This window comes from Lissotriton vulgaris, chromosome 1_1, assembly GCF_964263255.1.
Source record: "Lissotriton vulgaris chromosome 1_1, aLisVul1.2, whole genome shotgun sequence".
NCBI lineage: Eukaryota > Metazoa > Chordata > Amphibia > Caudata > Salamandridae > Lissotriton > Lissotriton vulgaris.
The window spans coordinates 958,615,193-958,640,800 of NC_141685.1; the positions used below are offsets into that span (position 1 = coordinate 958,615,193).

Here is a 25,608-nt window from a genome sequence, read left to right on the forward strand (position 1 = left end):
GTATGCCCGAAACTTTATGTATGATTTGGGACACCCAGAATATTTTACAGATCCAAAGACAATGCAGACAGTAAGAAGAAAGGATTTAAAAGGAGAGGGCCTTTTGTTGCTGGATGCAATAAGACTTTCAGCCGAGATTATCAAGCCTAGTGTTCAGCACAATCAAATAATTTTAACTACTTTTAGTATTCAACCTTATTTAACAATTGTTCCACGAGGATATGATAGGAATTTATTGACACGACATAGGTTTGGGATCCTTCACAGAATTGTAAGTTTTCCTATAATGAATGACTGGGCATGTACATTGCAATTGTGTCCTTGCGACGACCAGTCCACTATTCACGTATTCCTATTTTGTAAATCTTATTATGAATTGAGAAAGTTATGGATTGTCCCTATTTTAAAATCCTTGGGGTTGAGACAATGCTGATCAGCATTCATTGCAATACAATTCTTGGATAATATACATATCGTATGGCGAACATCAATGTTCCTGAGGAAAGTAGTCCGCCTCAGGAAAAGTATTGTTATATAAACATAAGGCTGAATAGTTGCATATGGTGTATTAATATTAGTTATGATCTTTTAACCCTTGCTGATATTATATTATTCATCTGTATTTTATTTGTTTATAACATGTTAATAACAGCTGCTGATATAGAATGTTTTAAGTTATTCCGCGTAATAATATGCATGTTTTTTCCATGTGCTTTTATGATTGTATGAAATTATCAATCGAATAAAGCTGTTTTTGATTTGAGTCTGAGGTTCAACGTGCACGTTGCTTCACATTTTAAGAGTTGCATGCATATGTGTGTGTGTATATATATCAGGCCTCAAGAAATCTACATGCCCAATCGCTGTGGCAAAATCAGATTTTATCAGGGCAAACTATATTTAGGTCCAGCTCGCCTGTTCTGGCAAGCTGACAAAGAACAGGTGCTCTGTTCACTCAAAGTGAAAAAGTAATAAATATGCTTTTAAGTCTTGTCACATTTGCTCTGTGTTCAAAAGTCAGTTTGTCTTAGAATTATTTTTCTTTCTGACTGCAGGTTTTCAGGATTTTGTAAAGTGAACTGTCTCACGTGCTTTACAAAGTGTTTGAAATGAAAGGTTGTAGGTTGCCAGTTTTTTTCTAACACACATTTAAACAGTTAATAAGTGAACTGTACTAACATTTACAAATATATTTCAGTAGTTATGAAAGCCTATTTTAGGTAATTCTTTGGGATGAAAAACCAATTTTATTAGGATGTAAACCAATCAGAACATCTTACATGGTGATGTGCAAATAAATGTTTGCTGAAACACAATTTTCAATTGTTTATACACTATATAGTTTTATCGGTAAAACTGCATGTTGATGGAAGGTTTTTGGCCATTTAGTAATATTTTTTTAATTAAAATTGAGTTTTTAAAGATGAACTGAGCAAACACTCCTGCCCCCGCCTTGATGCTAATGCTATGAGTAAACGTAAGTCAGGGATCACGTATACCCTATATGTGGGCTAGATTCTTATTATACATGGAGCAAACATTGTCTATTTAATCAAACCAGGTTTTTTTTCAACAGGAAGGTGAAAGTGCTTTCAAATGTGATCATGAAGATCAAGTCAGCTCTGTAAAATAAAATATTTGCGTAGGATCACATAATTTGAGACCTGTTTACCGTTCAAGTACGTTACATTTAGGTCGAGTAGATTATTCAAGTTACTAACATTTTTATGATTTTTTTTCAATAAATATATATTAAGTAACTTTTTACTCGGGCACGCAATGTATATGAAAGAGCAAACTTTTATCTTAGCCCCTGTCATTGTTAGAGAAACGACATTCTTTGTATGCTTGGATTTTTGTAAATCCATATTCGAACAAAGGTCGAAGATGCTTTCAATTGTATATTCTCAGCCGAGACTGGTTGCTTATGTCTTTATTCAAAAACCATCTACACTCAAATTAAGCAGAAATGATTGTATATACTTTTGTCTTACTGAGAGGAAAGTTAAGGAGTATATTTATCACTGGTCTATCTATAAAATCCTAGCAACAGACTGATTTACAAAGATTTAACATTGGGAATATTAGATACAGTAGCTGGGTATTGAGTGATTTGTCAAATTATTCATAGTTGATGAGGTTTATTAATCAGGCCTCTCAAAATCATCAGAAAATGTATACCAGACTTGCAGGTCTAGTAACTTGAATAATCTACTCAACCTAACTGTAATGTGCCTGACCCATACACTTGTCTCAAGTTGTGTGATCCCAGCCAAATATTTTATCTTGCAGTCACCTTTTTCTTCAATATCGAATATGAAAGCACCTTCAAATATGTGAGTTCAGCATTTTTCGCAGTGCAAAAAACTCTTTTGTTTTATTCAATTGACTAAACTATTGTTCCATGTATAATAAAAATCTAGCCCATTTGTAGGGTACTTTTGACACTTTGACATGCCTCTTAATTGACCAATAGCTTCATCATAAGGATGGGGGTAGGAATGTTTCTAAGTTCATATTCAAAATTCTCATCTTTAATTGCTAAAGCTTGTGGTAGTGTCCTGTCATATACAGACAGACGTTTTCCCATTGCAATGCCCATAAACCTTCCCACTCACATGCAGTTTCACTGATAAAACTATACATCGTATAAACCATAAATGTAGCTATTTCAGCAAATATCATTTACACATCACCAATGAAAGGAATCTGATTTGTTTTGATTCTATTAAAAAGTATTTGTTTCTATTTGACTTCAGAATTACAAAAAAGTGAAGTCCTCTCCTAACTACTGAAATTTATTTTGAAATAATTGTACAGTTAATTTACAAGATAATTAAATGTAATGTGGCCTGTAAAGTTGTCAGTTCAGTTTAAAAAAATCCTCTAACTTTACAGTCTGAGAAAGAAAAGTAAACCTCAATCTCCAGAACAGAATAAAATAAGCAGCAATTTAGATATATAAGCTGACATTTGACCCCTGTCTTTGAAAGCACAGCAAATGTGACAAGATAAAAAAACTTGATTATTGACTTTCTGAATGAACAGAACACCTGTTCTTTGAGAGCTAACCCTGTGTTGGCAGACAAGGCCAGTAGAGCCTAAGAAATAGCCCGTCCTGATAAAATCTAACTCGCCATGGCAAGTAGATTTCTCTAGACTGGTTGATGATCACAATTTAAAGCATTTGAGGCCTTTATTTATGGTGCATTTTGTTTTGGCAGAGTGGGGTGGGTGTGTTCCGTAAGGTCTTTCCTGACTCAACTTGCATCTCGGGGTTGAATTTCGGGGGGGGGGGCAGGAGTGGGGGCATGTGGTGTCTTTTTCAGGATGCGTTTTTTCTCGTCAGAGTAAGATAAAAGGGGAAATGATGCTTGACAGATGGCACAGATCCTGTCGCTCTGAAAATAAAACTAAGATCTATCCGAGTCTACACTGTAAGGATGGTCTAGTAACAGTAAGGGCCAGTGGGTTAATAATCGATAACCTAAGAATAGTTAGTTGGAATATAGGGGGTATTAGTGTTGATACCTGATAGGAAAACCCATAAACTCTTAAAACGAAAGCTGCAGCCTCTTATTTATAATAGCAAGGACAAGAGATTAAGCATGGCGAAAAAATAGGGTGTTTGCTTGCATATAAGATTAGGGGGAAAGATGCTGTTGTAATGCTCAAGATTAAGAATGAAACTGGGAACATTGGTAAACATAAGCATATGTTTTGTCTTTATTTTTAATAACCTTTTAATGAGTTTTTACAGCTGGTACAAACCATAATAAACAAGTTGACACTTTTCTAGGTCCCATCACCCAATCGCTGTTCTAGCAGTGAAAAACAAGACCAGCATAGAAGCCCCCCCTAGGCACGATGATAGTTCTCAAAAAGAACCTCCCCGTTATATTGCCCCAGCGAACAATGTCTGTGGTATCCCTGGGCACACCCTCCATCCCCCACACTCTTCCCCGCATCTGCAATGGGTTATTCCATGTCTTTGATTTCTTGCCGTAGGACCCACGCCGTATCAAATTTCCTCCGTAAACCTCTGGTTTTATGAACAGATTTTTCTACCTTGCATGCACCAATCTAAGTTTGCTAACCAGTTATCTAATGTTGGAATCAGCTGGGTGCCCCACGGTTACACAAGATCCATCCTTGTTATTTTCAGGCTAACATTCTAGAGTAGTAGTGTTGTTGGGCAGTGTCTGCTACCCTTCCCAACCCACCCACCCATGCCCAGGGTTGCCGGCACCGGTCTCAATGCTATAGGATCGCCCATTGCCCTTTGAGGGTTGGCAAAGCACCTGCTCCTAGTAGGGCCTGATCTGCGGGCACCCTCACAGGGTATGCCACAGTGTACCACCCTGTCCGCATCCTCTCGAACATATCAGTGTCTGACTTCACTCTATGGTGCGGTCTGGTCCTCGTGAAATATGCTGTATTTGGCAGAACCCGGCCCGGATGGCCACCTCCCTTGGATGTCTACATGCTCCTCCCTCAACCCCTGCATTTATCACCCTCTAAAATGCAGAGGTCCCTTCCCACATCCGCCACGTCTCGCAATCTATCTCCATAGTATGTCAGGGCATGTTTCACCTATATGTACTCATATCTCAGTGTGTCTGCCAGTTTGTATCGTCGTCATCATATATCTTCAAAGGAGTTAAGCCCTCCGGGTGTTCCATATGTCCCCCAGTGTTGATATCCCATTGCCCCTTCTCCTCTAACTGTTGCAATACCGTCAACAAATCTGATTCGCATAGTGGCGTCTCCAGCATTGCCCTCCCTGCTAAACCAACTTCTACATAGCCTTTTTCCAGATTTTAATCAACCTCAGCATTGTTAACAAATGTTAAAAACTGTCAGAAATTATATGGAAGACTTTTCCCCTTATATCAGATCTTGCTATTGGCCCAGAGTGACTCCATCTTAGAACCCTTTATGCTGTTCTCCATTTTCTTATCTATTCTTAGTAGGGCAATTTTTGTGTTTTTAAAAAGGGAACTGGGGGCGTGAGGATGCTTATTAACTGTTAACAGCACCATTGGGTTTAAATTGTTCAGAATGGCTCTCTCGACTTGTAGCTATACCGGTGTGTATCCATTAGGAGGTGATATCCAGTAAGCCCTCTGCTTTGCCAGATATGCTGTTTGGAAGATTCTGAAGTCTGCTAGATTTAACCCGCCCAGTTTTTTCTCCAGTCTTAATTTTTTATGCTTATCTGTACCTTCTTCCCTCGCCATAGGAATTTAGTGATCAGGTTGACTACTTTCTGGTGGAAGTCATCTGTGAGTAGGAGTGGGAGCATGCTGATCAGGTAGTTAATCATTGGGGTGATCATCATTTTGATCGTTCCAATTCTGCCCCACCAAGTATGAATTTCAGGGACCAGGCCTCCAAGAGTTTCTTTATTTTTTCTAGCAATAGTTTCTCATTGTGGCCTAGTGTGCTCATAAGGTCGCTTCCAAAGTGTATACCTAAATATTTGATAAACCCTGTTTGCCAGGGTAGGTCTGATTTCCCCCTAGGATGTCCCTAGTGCAGTGGATGTTCAGCGGTTTGCATTCTGATTTATCCCTGTTGAGCTTATATCCTGAGTGTCCTGAGTATCCCTCTATGGTGTCTATCAGGCCCTCGATTGAGGTCTTTGGTTGCTCCGTCACAACTAGTATGTCATCCACGTATGCAGCAAGTTTTACTTCAAGGCCATTATTATTGACCCCTTTTATTTTAGTTTTTGCCTGGATGTCGCTAATCGGGGGTTCCAATGCCATCAAAAAGAGTGAGGACGACAGTGGGCAGCCCTGTCTAGTGCCGCGTTGTAGTGTAAGCGATTTGGAGAGTGACCCGTTAATGACAATACGGGCTCCTGGGTCCCCATACAGAGCCATCAGCTTCTGTATATATCCTCCTAAATTGAAGGTTTGCATGCATTGCTCTAGGAAGGTCCATGAAACTCTATCAAAGGACTTCTCAGCATCAAGGGTAATAGCTACTGCTGGCTCTGCTTTTTCGGTCGTATGCTCCAGTATGTAGCAGAGGAGCCTGTTGTTGTCGTTAGACATCCGGGTCCTTAGGAAACCCACCTGTGATTTGCTTATTAGGTTTGGTAGGACGGAATTTAGTCTGGCTGCTAGGATTTTTGCATAGATTTTGCAATCCACATTGATAAGGGATTTGGGTCTGTAGTTCTTGGGTGATAGATGATACTTACCCTCCTTTGGGATGACTATTATGTTGGCTTCTGCCATAGATTGTGAGACCATCCCACTCTCTGCACAATGATTGTAGAACCTCCTCATGGTAGGTTTCAGCTGCTCTAGAAAAGTCTTGTAGAAGGTGGCTGTGTACCCATCTGGCCCGGGGGCTTTTTTATTTTTCATTGATCTGACCGCCATTTTAATCTCTGCGATACCAATTTCGTGCCCTAATATCGGTGCCTCTGCGCTGGTTAGCTGTGGAAGACCAAGTCTACTGAGGTATTTTGTGCATGCCTCCAGATCCATGGTCTGGTCGTTTTTATAGAGGTCTTGAAAGAACTCTTGAAAGCTCTTGAGGAAGTCTTTGTGCCTCGTCATGGAGACCTGGATAGAGAAAGGCATTTCCTCCCCAGACCAACTAGAAGAGCGGGGGATACCCCACCACGTTTGCCGAACTGAAAGCTAGACATAACCTAATGGACATTGAGTTCTATAACTTTCTGAAAATCTAAATAGCCCTATCCAAAGCCAAACTATCGCCCGCTAAACCGTCACTCACAGTACATGACAAAACTCAACAAACTAGGACACAAGGTATCGCACCTCTACCAACTTCTACGCCCAAAAGCCACCAAACTTAACGATGAGACCATTCACAACTGGGTAAAACAAAGCAATAACGCACTTAATGAGCAAGAACTAGATATACTATGGACCTCTGCCTCACGCAATAAAATCTCCCCGGTACTTTAACAAACAACATTCTGGCTACTTCATAAGGCTTTCTGGACCCCTGCACGCTTATTCTCAATAGGCCTCAGGGATGATGAACTATTCTGGAACTGTAGCAAGAAAAGGGGGACCTAGCACATTTTATTTACTATTGCCCAACACTCAAAACGTTCTGGGAGAAAATCTTTGGTTTCATAAACAGAACACTGGGCTGCACGCTAACTACTGAATTTTCGTCCCTCTCCACCGCATTCATGACCACAGAACTAGGAACAGAGCATGACAAAGACTTACTAGACTTGCTGCTGACCGCGGCGGTAAAAATGGTACTGGGCATTTGGAAAGACACAAGTAAGACCACATAAAAAGCCTGGGTCAACTGCGGATAACATTACACTACAGAACTTACCTGGGAGACCAGCAACCAGGGGGATGTGGAAGTCACTTGACACGTACTTAGACTCTTACGAACCCCCATGAAACCATTTCCTCTCGAAGACTTTTCCCCTGTCCCCACGCCCACCTTTCGCTAGGCGGTGAAAAGAGAGCGCTACTAACATGGCCCTGCGGGGCGTTGGGTAGGCTGGATTGGCTGACCATCTTGCCACAAGCAAGCCAGTGGAGTGCCAGCTTTGTCACACACCTTTAAGTCCCATGAGTCTCTTTACTACAGAACCTTTCTTGTATTCTTTTTTTTCATCCCTTTTTCTCCTGCTTCTCTCTATCACCCTCTGTAATTTCAGCAAGTCAAGTAAGAAGGGATTAGCTAAACTTTTATATTTCAAAGTGCTTTAAACACTGCTCTATAAACTATGTTTGGCTTATAAAAAATTAATAAATTACTCTAACACAAAAAAAATTGTATGCTAAAGTTTTAAATATAGATTTGCACCTGGTGGGAACCCAAAAATATAAAGCAAATTTGGGCGCTCTTGATAGGGAATATTATACGTTGATTACAAAATTGCTAGCTAGGAGATCTCAAATGCCCTTCAAAGTGTAGCATCTGGAAAAGCTGCAGTTGACGACGCAATGACTTTGGAGATTTATAAAACATTTTTTTTACATTATTGCTACCGGTATTGGTAATGATGGCAAGGAAAATTGGCAGATTAAAGATTCCTTGTTCTTGGAATTAATTGAATATAGCTGTCTTTCCAAAGAAAAATAAACCACTTGATGAATGTGGCTCCGAAAGGCCTATATCCCTGATGAATACAGTCACAAAATTATAGTCCAAAGTATTGAATCTTAGGCTTGCCAAAGTTACAACAATTATTTTAGTCTGTACAGAATGGGTTTGTCTTTGGCTGAGAAAACACCACTCATATTAGTCCTGCCAAAGCTATGCATGTCACAGCTAAAGTAAGAGGTCTCCAGCTAGTATAATATTTTTAGATGCTTAAAAGGCTTTTGACTGTGCCTTATGGCAGTTTTTTCATGTACAGTCACGCGGCAAATGAGTATTGGAAGCCTGCAAGATTACTCCAGATAAGACTGCATCTGCAGGTTTATGTGGAGTTTACCAGCTAGCTTAGCATTTGACTAATGAATGTTCTTTCAAATACATCAAAGATGTCAGTTTTTATTTCAATTGAACGGCCCATAATATTTCTGCCTGTGTAGTTGTTGGAGGATTCACAGTAAATGTCCCAGTGCAGCATCTTGCTCAAGAGGAAGACTGTATGTACATGATCATGGTTTGTAAGTATTATTTCTGTGAAATGTTGACTTTTTTTTTTTTTTTTTTACAGTCACAAAGAATTACTTCCAAAACCGTGAGTTTTCTTTCACATTGAAAGATGATATCTACGTTCGATACCAGTCTTTTAGCAACCAGAGTGAGCTGGAGAAAGAGATGCAAAAAATGAATCCATACAAGATAGATATTGGAGCAGTCTATTCGCACAGGGTAGGTAACTATAACTGTTAAAGGAAAACATTCTGTGTTGCTTTGCTGAGGTTCCTAGCCTCAGATTCTTGATTTAGAAATTCGAAATCTTTGCTGATGTTTCCAGACCTGATCTAGGCACCTTTTCCAGGAAAGTGTTCACGCGCATTGCCTTTTATAGATACAGTGTTTTAATCAAGTCAAGTCAACAAAGCTTTATTTCGATATTTGATATCATAAAAGCACATTTAATAATAAATACATGAAGTGAATTTCATCTAAAAAACTTTTTTACAATGGATAGATAAAAATATATTGAACTTTTACAGCTTTGTGGATGTTTAAAACAATTAATTGTACAGATTCATCGTAACGCCTTTAATCTTATCAACCATGCCCAGCTTAAGAATTTAGCCACCCCACAGGCTAAGGTTGTGCTGGCATCAGCCTTAAGTATTCTAAGTGCAACAGAGTGGTCCCTAGTTTCAAGCTGCTGGCACACAGGTTTAAGCCATTTCGATCTAGGTTTTGTATAGGCTGGGCATACGAAGAAGAGGTGAGGGATATTTTCAACAACACCTGCACAGTTTGGGCAATCCACAGGCGTTTGGTGCGGGGGCTTCCATTTGCTGGTATGATCACGAAGAGGAAGGGTACCCATCCTAAACTGTATAAAAAGAGTCCTATCTCTTGGCTTTGTGATGAAGTCCAGATAGGGCTCCAGGCGAGGTATATGCTTATGTTGACCAAATGCCTCAGTCAGCCTGCCTTGGTTTGGGTCCCTCTGCTCTTGATTATCAACCCATGCCCAAAAGGCTCTCTTGGTTTCTACCTTTGATAGCACTGCCCCAGACTCCCAAGCAGTTAAGAGACCAGTGACCAGAAGAAGTTTCCTTATATATGCTAACCATCCGATCTTGTAGGATCCTTGGAGATTCATGACCTCTCTTAGGCCCTCAGCATACCTGGAAAGCTCTGGAGTGCGCCATAACCGGGCCCAATATAAGAGAGGACACAGAGTGACTAAGTCCTTAATTGAACGGCGACCCAAATCGCTCAAAAGTGGCTTGGCTGGGGTGCCCCTCGGGAGTGAGACAAGCTCTCTAAAGAACTTGTTTTCAGTAGGGACTAGCGCGTCTACACATCCAAAGCCCCAGAGTTCTGCTCCATATAGGGCACAGCCTACAGCTTTTGCAGCACAGATTTCGAGAGGAGGAGCAATGGGCTTGGAGGTGGACCCGCGATGTTCCCTCCCTAGTACTCCCACTACCCGTTTATGATTTAGGGCCATTTTATCAATATGTAACTGCCATTTAAATTTATCAGAAATTCGGATCCCCAAATAGTCTAACTCTTTGATGCGCTCTAGTGGGACCTCATCGAGAGCCAGGGTAGATCTAGACGATCTGCTTGGATTGAAATAAAGGAGCTTTGTTTTAGAGGTATTAATGACAAGGCCCCTCATCTTACAAAACAAACAGAAGCGATCCAACAGCTTCTGTAACCCTGCAGGGGTTTTTGATACTAACGACGTATCGCCGCAAAAAGTAATGCGGTGAATTTATCACCTGCCAGGACCAGGGCATCGGCATTAATTTCAAGCAAGAAGGAGACAACGCCGTTCACAAAGAGCGTGAATAGTGTGGGTGCCAGTACGCATCCTTGGCGGACGCCTCTATTCACAGGAATTTTATCAGTTTTTTGCTCCTGTGATCCCCATCTAATGCGGGCGTAGTTTCCATCGTGCATACGGGCCAAGAGGTTCAAAATGGGCGGGGGAATCCCCATCTCCTGCAGGACCAGCCATAGGCAGTCTCGGGGGACCAGGTCAAAGGCGGTCTTCAAGTCAATAAATGCCAAGTAAAGGCCGCCTTTGCCAATGGTAACCACCTTCCAGTACAAGAGTGCCAACCTAAATACCTGGTCTATCGTGCTTGTACAAGCCCTAAAGCCTGCCTGGAACTGTGAAATGGTGTTATTTTCATCCACCCATGAAAGGATCCTCTCCAGGAGAACCCTGTTTTTAATCAAAAACTACATATAAAAAAACACAAAGCTGCACATAACTTAGGGCTAGATATATTACCGCAAATCAAAAAAACGCTAAAATATTCCACTGCACTACAAAAAAGGTAAAAGCCTATAGTTGTGCTTTCAATCAATGGGGAAATTGTTTATAAGAATAGTCTGTTTCCATGAGAGTTGGGTCTACTCAACTACTGTGCAAACTGGGTGATAAACTGACCTTGTTAGTCTCTTTTGGTATTTCAGGGATTCAAGACTATCTGACTTCCTGGCTTGTTTTTCAAATTTTTCAGTAAGTAAACCTGTTCTGGACATTCCCACTTCGTACCTCAAAAGGATCATTTCCTCAGTTTGATTTTATCTCTAAATGTATATGTACAACCCATTCAATATCTGGCTTAAAGTTATAGTTATTTGTGCGGTGCTGCAAACTTCCATGTGTGGTCTCTTGGTGCTTAGAGACAGGGAAAGAGCTTTCACAGTTGCAAGAGTGAGGCGGGCAGACTGTAAACTCTTATAACCATGACAACAATTCTGTACAAGGACTCTGACATTCTTGAACTATGCAGTAGCATTTTACCAGAATCCTACAAGTGCAGTGGTCTGGCGAGTTGATAGATTATTTTTCACACAGAAAACCCCACCACGCAGAGGGACTTAAGTTTTACATTCCCATGTATGAGAAGTCCGAGTAGTGATCTTGGGCAATGGGATACATGATTTCTGTTTGAAGCTCATGCAACATTGAGCAAAGGCATTGTACACCTATAGTAATTCCATCAGAGCACACTAACCCTAGTCTAAGCGAATACTGCTGGCCTAATTAAATTATGAAGAGGCAGATGCCATACATTGCCTTCATTCTGTGTGAAAAGCTCAATGAGTGGAAGACTCTTGAGAAACTTCAGGTTAAAAAACTTGCCATTCAGGGCCTTCCAGTCTAAGCGGTTCAGCATGTATTCTGCATCGATTATCACTCTGAGGGGTTTTACTATAGCAAAAAGAAGACGAGTGGTTCCTACTGGGGCCGCCAAATGTCAAGTGGGCAGGGAGCAGCTGAGTCTCTACTACAACAATCTATTTGTGGGCTTCTATTGTAAGTTTTGTACCTGGCTAGGCGACCGGATGAGAATTTATCATGTTTGGCAGGTTTGAAGAGTATATTTTTGACTATTGACTGGAAGTCCACTGGTTCATTGCATAAATAGTTCTTACTGTTCTATGTTCTTGTTTATATATGATTTCTTTGTATTTGTTTGCTTATGATACAATGCGCTCCAACATCAAGTTGGAGTGTCTGCACTCTGTCGCTGGACAGTTCCTGCTAACGTCCATGTAGTTAGGCCAGTAGTTCAGTTAAAGCAACACACCATTCTAGATCTTGGCCAAAGCTGTCATATTGTCAAGTGATACCTCTGGTCACCCAGCCTGGGTTAAATCTGCACAATTTGTCTGAGATTACCTAGGCCTCATCTAGCGTGTACTGATATTTTAAAGTGACAAAATTAAATTTAGTGGACCTTAATGTTAAATGTAAAATATTTTATTTCCAAGAATAAACGCAAAATACAGATTTGCATATAAATAACACATTTTCTAAAATGATCAAACACATTAACCTGTATTATCCAAAAGACCCATCACATAATTACAATCGTATCAATTAAAATAGCTTTTCAATTGAGATATGATCAATCAGCAGTCAAAAAATTAAAATGATTTATTCTTAATTAGTATAGTATATTTTGCAATTACAATGTCTATAGTTTTCCACAATCATAAAGTTAGTTGTGCTTCAATCCTATCTCTAATACCATACTTGGAAAGTGGCTTTAAAATCGTTTTCCTTTCACTCTCAAAAAAAGCAATCTAAAAGAAGGTGCCTTAGAGCGAACTTCAAATTTAAAATGCAAATATAATATCCATTATTTTGATTGCGCACATTCTTAAACCAGACATTCTCCAGCCTGAATCTAATCCTATCCGGAGTTGGAGAATACGACTCCATATTTTATATGGGACCTTGGGAAAGATATGGAAAGATCTCAACATCATCTAGGCTGCTGACAGAGTGGTCCACTGAATGCTTCCCTATAAGATATTACCCATCACCAACTAAAGTACCTTCCCCAACACCTTCACGAAGAAGACTTTTATCAATTACAAATTCAGAGTTTGCAACAAACTTTACAATGAGTTGTGACCATTCGTCAGACCATAACATAAGGTCCTTCCGCAGTAATTCAGCTGTGTGCTGTGCCTGCAGGAATAACGTACCCATCATTGCCTTTTTAGCGGCTCCACTGAAAGGATCCCAAAAGGAAAGCAAACCTGAAAGGATTTATAGTAAAAAGAAGTGAGGTTCTTAGGTTTGATATGTGTTTATCCCGTTTTACTAACGTTTGTAGAACCAAGATACCAACATGTTCCAATAGGATACAATTCAGATACTGAGTAAGTTTCTTTGGACACTTGGAAAAAAATCAAATTCTTAGTTTTTCCCACAGTGATAGGAAGTTGTTTAGATTCATAGTAGATATGCAGAATAAAAAGTTTGTAGCAACCCTATTGGGTGTAATCTATTATGACTAAATCCTCAGCAACATAAGGCAATGTACATGTCTGCCCCCTATTTTAGGAGAAAAAGAATTTGTGTTAGCCACAGCAGACGGTAGGTGAAAGATAAAGACTGAGCAGGAGGGGTGCTACTCCTGGGTGAAAAAAATTCCTATTGAGATTTTTCTTGATAAAATTCCAGAACCACTTCGGTCGACCTGAACAAAGTTGTTAAAATGAAGTTACTACGTCATGGCCAACAAATCCTGAGGGATCTTTAAGTTTTTCCCAGAGGGTACAACCCAGCCCACAGAGTGCCAAGAAATGATCAGTCGTCAAATGGTTTGACATAACCCTCCAAGCCCACCCCCAGTCTTTTAGAATAATACCAGATCCAAAAACCAAAGTCTCAACTGATTTCAGCAAATTTTGAGTGTAAAGAGATTTCCAAGAGGGGAATCACTCTAATTAGCTGGACCATCCCAAGAATCCATCTTCTGGATGGGATTTATAATTACTACTAGTCATGATTCAGGAATTCTCCCTGAAGAAGTAGCCCCTTTAAAGAAAGGACTTAAGGCATCTGCCCACCAAAGTGGGTCACCATTAAACAGTACTGCTGGCAAACTAAATGGTCCCACTGCTGTAGGGAATTTCATGTAAATAATTGTTGTATTGTACTGCAAACTTACCTACATGACCTTCTGCCTTGCTCTCTCTGCAGCCCAGCCAGCATAATACAGTGAAGTCTGGTGCTTTTCAGGCCCAGGAGAAAGAGCTGGTGTTTGACATTGATATGACAGACTATGACGACGTTCGAAGCTGCTGTAGGTATGGCTGCGTTAGCCTTCGGGCACTTGTTTGCGCTTTATAAGTTAGTCATTCATTCATGCGTAATTTGTAACACATTTGCTCTGCAATTGGCAGACTGTATGTTCTTGTTAGTTATGTGATGTCAACATGTAGTAATACGGAGCTGGCAACAGTGCTTGGTGTCAGATAACACCGCTTTTCTCCATGTTCTTTCAGTTCAGCAGATATCTGTCTCAATTGCTGGACTCTGATGACAATCGCCATTCGCATCCTCGATAGAGCCTTGGAAGGTACGGTTTTAGAGAGCAATGTCTTATTGCTCGGTCAGGTACTTGGAGCTTTGGTATGAGTCCAGCTGTTTCAACAGCCATGTTTTCTGTATCATGTATCCCCAATGTGCATTTGTTCATGCCCTGCACGGTCCACTTGTAGATGTCTAGATTTGAGAATATTCCCAGCCGCCATGATCATAGCAACTGTTATGGGGTGCCCTGGGCAGATTTCATGACCTCTGGAATGGCCTTCCTGCTCTCTCATGTGACTATAGATTGCCAGAAGAGGCATTGCTTTATTGGCAAAACGAATGAACTTTCTTTTCAGATCACCCAACACGGTGCTGGAACCAGGGGGGACTTTTTATCATCTGGCTTTAATTCACATTATCCTTTAGAAAAGAGAATGCAAATTGTAACCGATTTCTTGCTTTTGCTTCTCAGAGGATTTTGGGTTTGAGCATCGGCTGTGGGTGTACTCTGGAAGGAGGGGCGTCCATTGCTGGGTGTGCGACGATTCTGCTCGGAAGCTGTCCCAGGCTGCCCGCTCGACAGTCGCTGAATATCTCAGTCTAGTGAAGGTTTGTTTTCTGTACCTTGATTCATTTGAGGAAGTTAGAGGAGAGTGACTATGTTGCTATGAATATTGGTACTACCTTCTACATGCCCTGGTGTTCAGCAGCATTATTGCCCAGCTAGCTGTAGACCTCTTTGCGGCGTTGCAGCGCTAGCTGGTTCTAGCGCAGCATTATACTCTACAATTAATGCAAAATGAATTTGCTGCTTTCTTGCTCTATTCAGCTTTTTTTCACTGTTGCACCCCTTGCGTTTTACTTGTGAGAATGACTGGAGTTTTTTAGTGAACACTATATTCTATACTGTATCTTCATGTTAAGGATCTCTTCACAATCCTTGTGTTAATTTAGCAGTAAAGTGTTTTATTTGGTGTGTTTTTTTTTCTTTTCCCAAAAGTCTGTGCAGCTTAGTTTCTCGCTTTACAATTTTAGAGTCCACTATTCTGCTGGCTGCTTTTAGGTTCATTTGTATGTATGGTGTTGACAACCATTATTTTTGGTGTTTGTTTCTGTTGTCATAAGGTATCTTTGAGGCAGCCGAAATTGTTGATGTGTGCCTTCCCTTGGTTTCTATTTTTGGAGTACCCATAGCATGCCTCGTAGTTCCCCATTACATTACTTCCCCATTCCACCCTACTTTGCAGACCTGCATGAAGGTGTGAAAGGCAGCAATAGAACCAAGAGGTAAAGGGGGGCTGTGGCCACTTGTGTTTGGTAACCCGCTAGCTCCTATGAAATGTCTGATTTCTTTTCAGGGCGGGCAGGAGGCGGTAAAGAAGGTTAATCTTTCTGAAATTATTCATCCATTTATCAGGTGAGGCCAGTTTCTTCTGTCTATAAAGAAACCATGATTCACAAATCTATACTTGAGGCCACTGGAATTATGTAAAGAACCAGGTTATACTGCAGAGCTTTCTAAATTATGCAAAAAGAAAAGGCAAACTGTGGAATAACGCAGCACATTCTGTGGCAGTATTTTACTATTTTATCAATTTACTATAATTTGCAGACAATGGTTTCACCTCAGTAGTACCTCACTACAAGTCGGCAACTAAATTGTGAGCTGTTAACCTTTGTAAATGGTCTGCCACTGCAAGGCAGTATGTGGGGTACTTTTCAGCTAGAAACCTTTTTTGCTAAAATCTGCAGTTTTATTGTTATACAGAAAACGTTGTAGTCGCAGAATCTCAGTTCCAGCTCTGGTTCTGTGTTCACCTGGTCAACTATTGGCAACTGCATGTCAGGAAACGTGATCATAATAAGGTTACATTTTGTGGCTGCTACTAAAGTATTCTGAAGAGATGTGTGTATATGTTTTGTAGAATAGTGGTGTTGGTGTCTTGTCGACTATATTAGGTTCATCCTTACATGTGTATTTTTTTGTCTTTTATACAGTGAGTCACTGAAAGTGGTGCAGAGATACTTCGAAAAATATGCCCTGCAAGATCAAGACATTTTGGGAAGCAAAGAATCATGGGTCAAAGTTTTGGCGCTACTCCCTGACAATATCCTTTTTTTGTGTTTTCTTATTGCAAAGTATAGTACTTTTCATGCACATGGTTTGAGGTCTTTTTCCCTAGATATGCAACCAAATTTGATTTTTCGTGCTTTAGCCTTAGATGCAAACCTGTGGCATAAAGGATCCATAAGCAAGTATTTGCTTTTGGGGATGCACGCTGCTACTCTATGTAGGATAGTATCTCGTTTTGATCTAGCCCCCCCCCCCCACACACTTTTTGCCTGGTACTGATGATTTTTTGACAAAGTGCACTGGGTTCCTGGTAACCAGGCCCCCTGTGCCAGTGCTCTTTCCTTTTAAACAAGGTCTAATTATAACCCAATCGGCATAGACTTTTGCAACCCTACAAGTCACTAGTAAATGATAGCACTGGTACACAGTGGAGTTGAGTGGTGTGGCTCACTGGTTAGAGGCGGCAGACCCGTAAGCAGAGGACGGCCCGGGACCAGGGTTCGATTCCCGACGCGGCAGGGTCGTGGACCATGGTCAGCGGGCTCGATAATTCTCGCCTCGGTGCCTACTCCAGTCAGGGACCACACTCGGCAACTCTGGGCATTAGCTTGCCTCATCTTCACAACGGCCCCCCCCAGACCGCCGGGGATGCTTGGTCGCACCTTAGAGATACCCATTAGGGACCATCTCTCAGGGTGAGCCAGGACGGGTTCCCCAGCGGTCGAAGCGCGGAGATACTCCTCCGGGAGTCGATTCCTAGCGCTATATAAACCCACAGAGGGCATGGGTACCAAAGAGGGACCCTAATGGCTGCAGCATGTATTATGTCACCCGAAGGGACCCACACAAAAACAGCATGCAGTCTGCCATTGCCAGCTCTGTAAAATGGTGCAAACCATTTTGAAAACACAACATGGCACACTCCCTGTGTGCCATGCACATGTGCACTGCCTTTAATATTTGTAAGTCACCCCTACAGCAGACCTTCGAGCCCTAAGGGAGGGTGCATTATATTATACGTGAGGGTACATCTGCATGAGAATATGTGCCCCTCTGGTGTCTAGCTCCATTGCTGATGTTGCCAGCGACCCCAAATTCCTAGGCAATAATAAAGTATATTAATAGCCCTTCCATTGTTAATTCACATAATTCTTTTGTTATTGATTGTCTATTATTATTTACCGTATGTTTTTAAGCCAACATTGTATGCATTGATAATGATTATGTAATTGTCGTTTTACTATTTTATATATGTAATAAATAATAATTTCGACGACAAGTTTTTTACTATATGTCCTTGTTCTTGCAACCTTTTCCTGTTCTTTTGTTTTATTATTGCCTAGGAATGTATACACATAATTATTTTCCCTGTCCTAGGATTATTATTATTTCTCATTCAGGGGGTCCTTGTTACTCACACATTGCCAGCGACCACAAAGCCATCTTTAGGACATGTACGGGGCACTGGTCATTACGCTACATGATGGCTTCACTGAAACTAATGGTGTCTGGTATCAAATACCTTGCCTTAATAAATCTGTACTAATACCAGTACTAGCTTTAATATGACATGCACCCAGAGGGTACCTTAGAGGTGCCCCTTGAAAACCTACTTGTCATATAGTTAACCGACTGACTGGTATCTTCCAGCCTGCCACCACAGACCAGTTTCCGACCCACTGCCCATGAGAGCCCACACTATGAGGTCCGAAACAATGCCTGCTCTGGCAGAAGGTGTTACACCTCCTCCAGCAGGGTGGCCTGTGTTTAGCATATCCAGGCCAGAGGCTTCAAGACATCTGTCACCTTTGATATGTGGCCGGCTTCCCCCTGACCTTGGGAATGACACCCTATGCCTGAGGCCCATTTGGCACCAGAGCAGTGTGGGGAAATAGATAGTGGGTGTGTCACACTTTCACTGTCATCCTAAGTTGAGCACCCAGATGTGGGCCAATAAAGGGTGTCACCGTTTTGAAATTGGTGAAACTCTGAACTTAGTGTCATGTTTATGCCCACTCTCCACAGGAAGTGGTCATATAGGGGGGGTGTAGTTGGCTACTACACTACACTCCCCTGAATTCAGTATTTAGGGGTTCCCCTGACAACAGGAACTCAGATTTGTCTACCTGGGAACTGAAGAAGGACAAAGAAGAGCAGTTACCACGAGAACAGAGGACTTAACCGAAACTTGGCACCAAACCCTGCATTGCTTCTGGAACCTCAACAATTGCACCAACCCGACTTGTCCAAAAGCTGAGCATCCTCCCAAGCCTGTGAAAGACTGTCTAGCGCTTCAAAAACCAAGCTGCATCTCATTTGGGGTGAAGGAGCTATCCCCTTGCATCTGCAGGCACCAACCACATCTGCCCAGTAACTCATGTTGTTTGCCATCAGGCTCACCGAAGGAGCAGGATGAGTTCTTGAGGCTCTAAAAATCCAACCTGTTCTCCCTGGCGATGTTTCGAGATGCTAAACCCTCCAGGAGTTCCCCTGCTTTTAGTACCCTGACTACTTGGGTACTTGCACCAACCAAGGCTTGTTTGTGTCCAATCTGGACACCACCTCTGCCAAAACTTAACTGCACGTTGAGTGACTTCAGGACAGACCAGCTCCACATAGAGAGTGGCCAAGCCGTTTCGTCTTTCTTTCCTCTGCAGATCATCCAAGGACCATGAGAGCCTCCAATGCTAAGTGGCCAGCGAGCCAGCACTTCTGCACCAGAGCCCCACAGCCTAGGTACACAACTTCTGCCTGCATTCCCTTGGACTAGGACTCCCCATGAACTGAGTTCCAGGTTGAGTTCTGCCAGACTTGTCCCGAAGTCCCCCTTTGCAGACTGCTGTTTTGAAGGGTCCCGTTACATTTTTAACGCTGTAGCGCTCAAGACTAACAACACACCCAGTACCTCTGCACCTGGACAAACCAGGGCATATTATCCCAAACTGCTAGTGGTTTCTTGGACCTCCCAGCACCTTAAGTATTAAGGGGTACCCTCTACAACTGTCTGCAAATATCCCTATGCAGTACCTGTCTTTTCTTCCAATAGGATAACATTACCACGCGTGAGGCTCATGCCTCAAATCTGACCGCTGTGTTTCTACTGCTTTCCTGTTAAACACTAACTTCTGAAGTACTTACTTGATCCCGATCTGAGTGTCTAAAAATATATAAAATATTGTTGTTTTTTTAATTTTGGTCTTGGATTCCTTATTGTTTGTGTGTCATTTATTGACTGTGTACAACACATACTCCAACCTCCCCTCTGATAAGCTAAAACTGCTCGACCACACTACCACAAATAGAGCACTTTGGGATTGTTAAAGCAAGCAAGCCCTGTAAGCCAATAAGGGCCGACTGGACTTTCTCCATTGTGTACTTCATTTTGGTATTCTACATAGAAAGCCAGCTTCCTACGCTCTGTGACTGTCCTTTTTGCTCGCGTGCAGTACCTGAACCTAGGGGAGCGCTGTTTGAAAGCATGTCCATGAGCACAGCTTAGTTTCTGATAGTCACTATGCAGATATTGAAATAAAGGTTTGAATATTCAAAGTAAAAAATCTCCTGGATTCCAGACGTGAAGTGAGCAGTTACTACCACCAATAAATCAGGATAATTGGGCTTGCCCAACATCTCCCAAGGTTTGCAAATCAGATCTGGTGGTGAAACTTTAAATATAGACCTAAATTAGACCTGAAGCACCTTATACTCTTTAACCCTTCCCGCTTTACTCTTCGTAGAGTGTTTCTAAGGAGCAGACGAATAATCAGTGGTAGTTTCCTGTGCTGTGTGGGTTTGATACCAAATGAACAAGTGCATGAATGAATAATGCGGTTTCACGGATGGCCTGTAAGTGGAATGCGTCTGTTTGGGAGTTATAACAGCAGGTATACGTAATAAACACCGGAGAGCTTGCTAAGATGCACAATGTTTCAAAGTTGTAAGGAGGAAATTTCTATCTTGCTTCATTCTTTCTAAAATTGAAACCACATTGCGTGTTCTGGCCAGCAGTGTATCGTATTTTCTTGAGGTTCCTTGACACTAACTCACTAGTTCGTGTGGACCTGGAGATAGATTTTAACAAAGCACGCAATTCTTGCCAGCGCTGGGAGCAGCTGAAGAAAGCAGTTAGGAAAGCCAGGGTGAGAAACTGCGCTGTTTTTTCTCCGCTCACTCGAGCCTACTGCGATCACTGTGCTAATTGAAGATATTTCTTGAATACATGTTCGCATGAAAGTAATCTGATAATTTGTTATACCCAATATGCTGTTTTTCGATTATTGTATTTTCCGCTTTGCAGATGAACCCTGGGAAAGGAAATGCAAATTGCAAAAATGGGTTAAAATACCTTTTACATGCATTATGAGGCAGGGAGTGTCTGTTTGAGGCAGTGGCGTAGAGTGGGCGGGGCCACAGGGGTGGTTGCCCTTGGTGCAAAATCTTAGGGGGGTGAACATTTTAAAAGAACAAAATGGAAGGGACGCAGAAAGTGCTAACGGTCCACAGGTTAGGGTTAGGGGGCACTATACTTGCCTTGCCGTGGGAGCTAGCAACTTACTCCATGGCGCTGTGTTGAGGCATATGTTGTAAGTCTCCTTGTCAGGTTCAAAATTCTGCACTATCCTCAAGCGAGGCAACTAGGTTTAACCTTCCAGAAGGCCCTGTACAAATCTCATAGCTGCCCTCTTGAGGAAAGGTCAACAGATATGCTTTTATTTGTATTTGTATTTTTGGTGGGACGCAGGGGGAGCTGAAGAAAGGAGCGCGTGCGGATGAGGAAGTAATGCTGCAATACTGCTACCCTCGTTTGGATGTCAATGTCAGCAAAGGAGTGAACCACTTACTGAAGAGTCCATTCAGTGTCCACCCGAAAACAGGTATATGACCTATCACATCGCCTAACGTCCTGGGTGTAAAGGTTACTTAAATCCCCTCCCACCAACGAACACCAGGGTTTTGTTGAATTTAATGATGGGGTTTACTGGAATTATGTAATAGCATATATTTGGCTGGTTTGCCTGAATTATTTGGATAGGAGAAGGCAAATTACGTCACATACACAATTCAAGTTAAACTCTGTGGCACTTTAGGTGACATCTGCTTATTAGCACGTGTAAAATACATGTGAGTATTCAAAGAAAGGGATTTCAAATCCAGTAGAAAATGATTTCCTTAAAGATAAGTATGTATACGCTTACAAGGTACTACATTGTATTTTTGTTTGTTTTATTTTCCAACATTTTCCAACATTTAATTATCTTGCTTTGCATGGGAACTCTTAAACACCTAGTTATGTACTTGGTTGAAACTAAGTGCCCGGGCTTAGTCACTGGTGCAGCCCTAGCAATGGGCGTAAACCTGGTAAAGGTAGATAGCGTCCTGGATGCTCTTGCTTGCTGTTTTATAAAGCACCCCATGCTAGAAGGAAGTCAAGTCAGCCTTGAGTTCTGCAGATATCCAGATCCTAGTACTATGCTGCAAATGTGGACTCTCCAGGTCAACACAGTCCTTTGCATGAAAACGTCCACTTGTAATTCTTGCTTTTGCCAACATACACTGCTTTGTGCTCACTGTATAGATCTTGAAAGATGTGTTCATTCCAAATATTTGTTTTGTAATTGCTCCAAAAGTAACAATCCAAATATGATCGTGTTGTACGTGTTTTCTTCTAGTAACTAACATTGGATGAGGGACGGTGCAATAAATTGTATTTTGGTTTTTTAACCTATGTAGCATGTTCAAGTTGGCCCTCCAATATTTCATCTATTTTCCTGTACCCTGTTTGTTTAATCATGAACCCACTCTGTTCGCCATGTAGAAGATTTCCTTTGCTCAAATTTTGTTACATTTTTCTCGCCCCTCAGGTCGCATATCTGTGCCCATTGACCTAAAGATGCTGGATCAGTTTGATCCCTTTGCAGTTCCAACAATCAGGTAAACCTTGCCTGGGGCACTCAATCATTATTCCTCATGTCTTCATTGCCCAGTGAAACTGTCATAGTTTATGGCCTTTCCTGTCCCCCGCATCACACCACAACTTCTCTATTTTTTTTTCTCTTTTTTGGGGGGATTTTTTAAAAGTTGAAGTGTACTTTCACTTTAACTTGAAAATTTAGACAATTATGAACATGCAATGTCACCACAAAAGAAACATCAGAATTCCCCTTTTGTTTGTGTCTCTGATTTTAATAATCTATTCACCTCTCAGCCTGCCTGTGATTTTAATATTCCTGTGCTGATTGAAGCGTGTTTCCTCTTCAGGCTGGGATTGGTAGCTGGGAACTTGAGAGAATTGGCTGTGAAAAATCAACTCTAGAACCCGGCTGTTGAAAGAAATTATAAAGGCACCGAATGTGGACAAAACTATTCAATGTGAAAGCGTCTAAACGTTCAATTTGACATTTAGGTCCCCAAATAGAGATTATATATGCATATGTGCTGGAAATTAATTTAAAAACTGTGTGAAGTTAAACAACTGGAAACCATACACACATAGCAGTGGGTAAGGAAAACTTGGGCTTATCATATCATTCAGCTTATTGCGGAGTGTGATGCATATGGACAAATGTGTTACACATGCTCATTGTGTTGGTGATATTAGGAGGGCAGAGTTTTTCCACTGATTACAGTTCTCGACCCCTGGAGTAGTTGTCTCAGAAAGCCCTGTCCTATGCTGGGGATACTGTTATTTCCTTTATATCCTTAAGCTTACCTGGAGTTCACGCTGTATGCAAATTCTTATTGAGGGCCAGGGGCTGTGTCATAGTTTTATAGTCCTTTTGTCAGGTGATGTACATAAGGGCTTAGTTATGAAAAGCGGCGTGGCTGCTGGCATTTGTAGGAAAGTGAAAATGCAGACATCCTAATAGTTGGGTGACGTGTATAAAGAAAATATATTTTATTCTAAGCACCCCCCCCCCCCCCCCCTACATGAGTGCTGCAGCGAAGATGGAGGCCACACGCTTTATGAATAGTTACCCAAAACCTTTGATTAGTTATTTCCTCCGAGTTGTTTTTGTTAGTCTTGCTTTAAGTAGTAGGTTTGGGAGGATTATGAAAGTAGTTCGAAAGCTCGAGAGATCAAAATGCCTACAAACCAAATTTGAGTTTCTGTTGATAAGAACTTTGGTCCCTAGATCCCACAAATGTTTTTTTTTTCTTTTAGAGTTTTTTTTTTACGTGAATCAAGTTGTTGGGTGATGCATTTAGATTTAAAACTCCATTTCTATCCATTCATCAATTTTGTAAATGTTGTTGTGCTTGTATTTTTGTTTATTTTTTATGTAGTGCTTGTTTCCACTGCTTTTTTTTGTTTTTTAGTTTGCTGTGCTCGGATTTACATCTGTGTTGCTCAGGATGCACATATGTTAGACGAGGCACGATTGTGAGGAGCTGTTATGTGTGTACATGTTAGAATATTCCCATTAGCAAATGAAGGTTCTTTTAGCAGCAAGCTCAAACCCACCCTCAAAACCTTCAGCTGGCATGCTCATGAAGATGCGAGTATGTCTGAGGGGCTCAGAGTTGCAATTGGCCAAATGTTTGCAAGAGCTGTGATCCTTAGCAAGAGCCTTGGGATACAAGAAAAACTATATTTCTCTGTCAGAAAACGGATCTAGCGTTCATCAAACGTCGCTATTTCAAGTGTAAATTGTATTAAAGAGCGAGAGCGTACCTAGCAGATCTGACGCAGAGTTTTAGGATCGGGTTCTCTGGCAGTTTTGAATTGCTCAATACTTCACTAAGTTACTTGTGCTTGTAAAAGTGTCCATTGGCGAAACAAAGTGACCGGGGGCAAAATTAAGCATTGCAGTTCCATGAGTACAGTTTATCCCCCATGGGAAACCAGCCTAACCTGCTGCATGTTTCACAGATTCATTCTTGGTTGCCTTCCAGTCAGATATGCCTCGAGCTGGACACTGTGCTTAAGAAGGACGAGGAAGGCGAGAAGGAGGAAGACATGGAGGTGGACGAATCTGTGAATGAGGGCGAGCCGGAGGTTAAACGACGTACAAGAGGTACCAGAAATGTCTTGTGTAATAAAGACTTGGAAGAGTAAGGAGTAGTCTGGTATATGGTTGGGCGTGCACCCATGAATGTTGATGAGTCTGTTATAGACCCAACAAGATTGTGTTAGGGCCAGACGTTTTAATGTGAAGCCATACAAAGCACCAGTGTGAGGCTATCTGGCTGTCCATTGAATGCTTCACTCTTTACAGCTTGTCTTATCCCTAGAAAGCTCGGTCTTGTTCTTGCAGCAGTTGTGTATACTATAAAAACTTGTGTACGCATCGCAAAGCATTTGCTTACGCTTCTAGTATTTGCTTATACATGAATGAGAGATTCCCCATTGAAAGATATAACGTATAGTGCGCTTATGTACACTGAAATGTATGTTGGTATCCGCTTATAAATGGAAAAACTTCAAATGGAAAAAAAGCGTAATTCTGTTGCCGCTCAAAGCCTTTAGATCCAGTTCCTGCTCATTTACCTGCATCCCCATTCCTGTATGCCCTACTTGACCACCAACTTTCTCCTTGGTTTTGCTAACCCGTAGCACACCCTCTTACTGATCTTGCTTTGGTGGCTTATTGATTTCCTGATTATTCCAGAATACAAGAGGACCAGTTTGGCCCCATACGTGAAGGTTTTCGAGCACTTCTTGGATAAGCTGGACAACTCTCGCAAAGGAGAGCTCCTGAGAAAAAGCGGTGAGTATTCTCTTGGAGGGGAAGAGGCCGGGCATGTGAACGCAGGTGGGAATCCTGCATCTGAAAAGGGATTTTTTTGTGTGCATTTCAGGGAAGGTGTGTTTGACAAGTAGTGATGTGGTAGGGCATTTCATGGAGCCACAGTCCCATGACAGCGGAAGAAAGCCTTAGACCAAAGTGCTCAAAAGGTGTTGCGAATTAGACTCCTCTGCATGAGAACTAAGCTAGAGAGGAACTGAATGACCATTCAAGTTGCGTGACTTGACATACGACCTGACTGAGATCCAGCCTGTGCGGCTGGAGCATTACCTCAGATTGAATGAGTCACACAGTGGACAGAGTTCTTCTGTGGGGGCAGAGAGAAATCT

General features: G+C 41.6%; 1 protein-coding gene across 1 annotated transcript in view; it reads left to right on the plus strand.

Moving 5' to 3' along the window:
• PRIM1 (DNA primase subunit 1) overlaps window positions 1-25,608 on the plus strand; it is a 51,729-nt gene that overhangs the window by 24,215 nt on the left and 1,906 nt on the right. Inside the window, exons 2-12 of the mRNA XM_086959764.1 lie at window positions 8,684-8,841; window positions 14,126-14,232; window positions 14,431-14,504; window positions 14,931-15,067; window positions 15,817-15,875; window positions 16,457-16,566; window positions 20,580-20,671; window positions 21,274-21,406; window positions 22,394-22,463; window positions 24,426-24,547; window positions 25,142-25,240. Coding sequence (XP_086815890.1) covers window positions 8,684-8,841; window positions 14,126-14,232; window positions 14,431-14,504; window positions 14,931-15,067; window positions 15,817-15,875; window positions 16,457-16,566; window positions 20,580-20,671; window positions 21,274-21,406; window positions 22,394-22,463; window positions 24,426-24,547; window positions 25,142-25,240 — 1,161 coding nt within the window. The remainder of the gene's footprint in view (window positions 1-8,683; window positions 8,842-14,125; window positions 14,233-14,430; window positions 14,505-14,930; window positions 15,068-15,816; window positions 15,876-16,456; window positions 16,567-20,579; window positions 20,672-21,273; window positions 21,407-22,393; window positions 22,464-24,425; window positions 24,548-25,141; window positions 25,241-25,608) is intronic.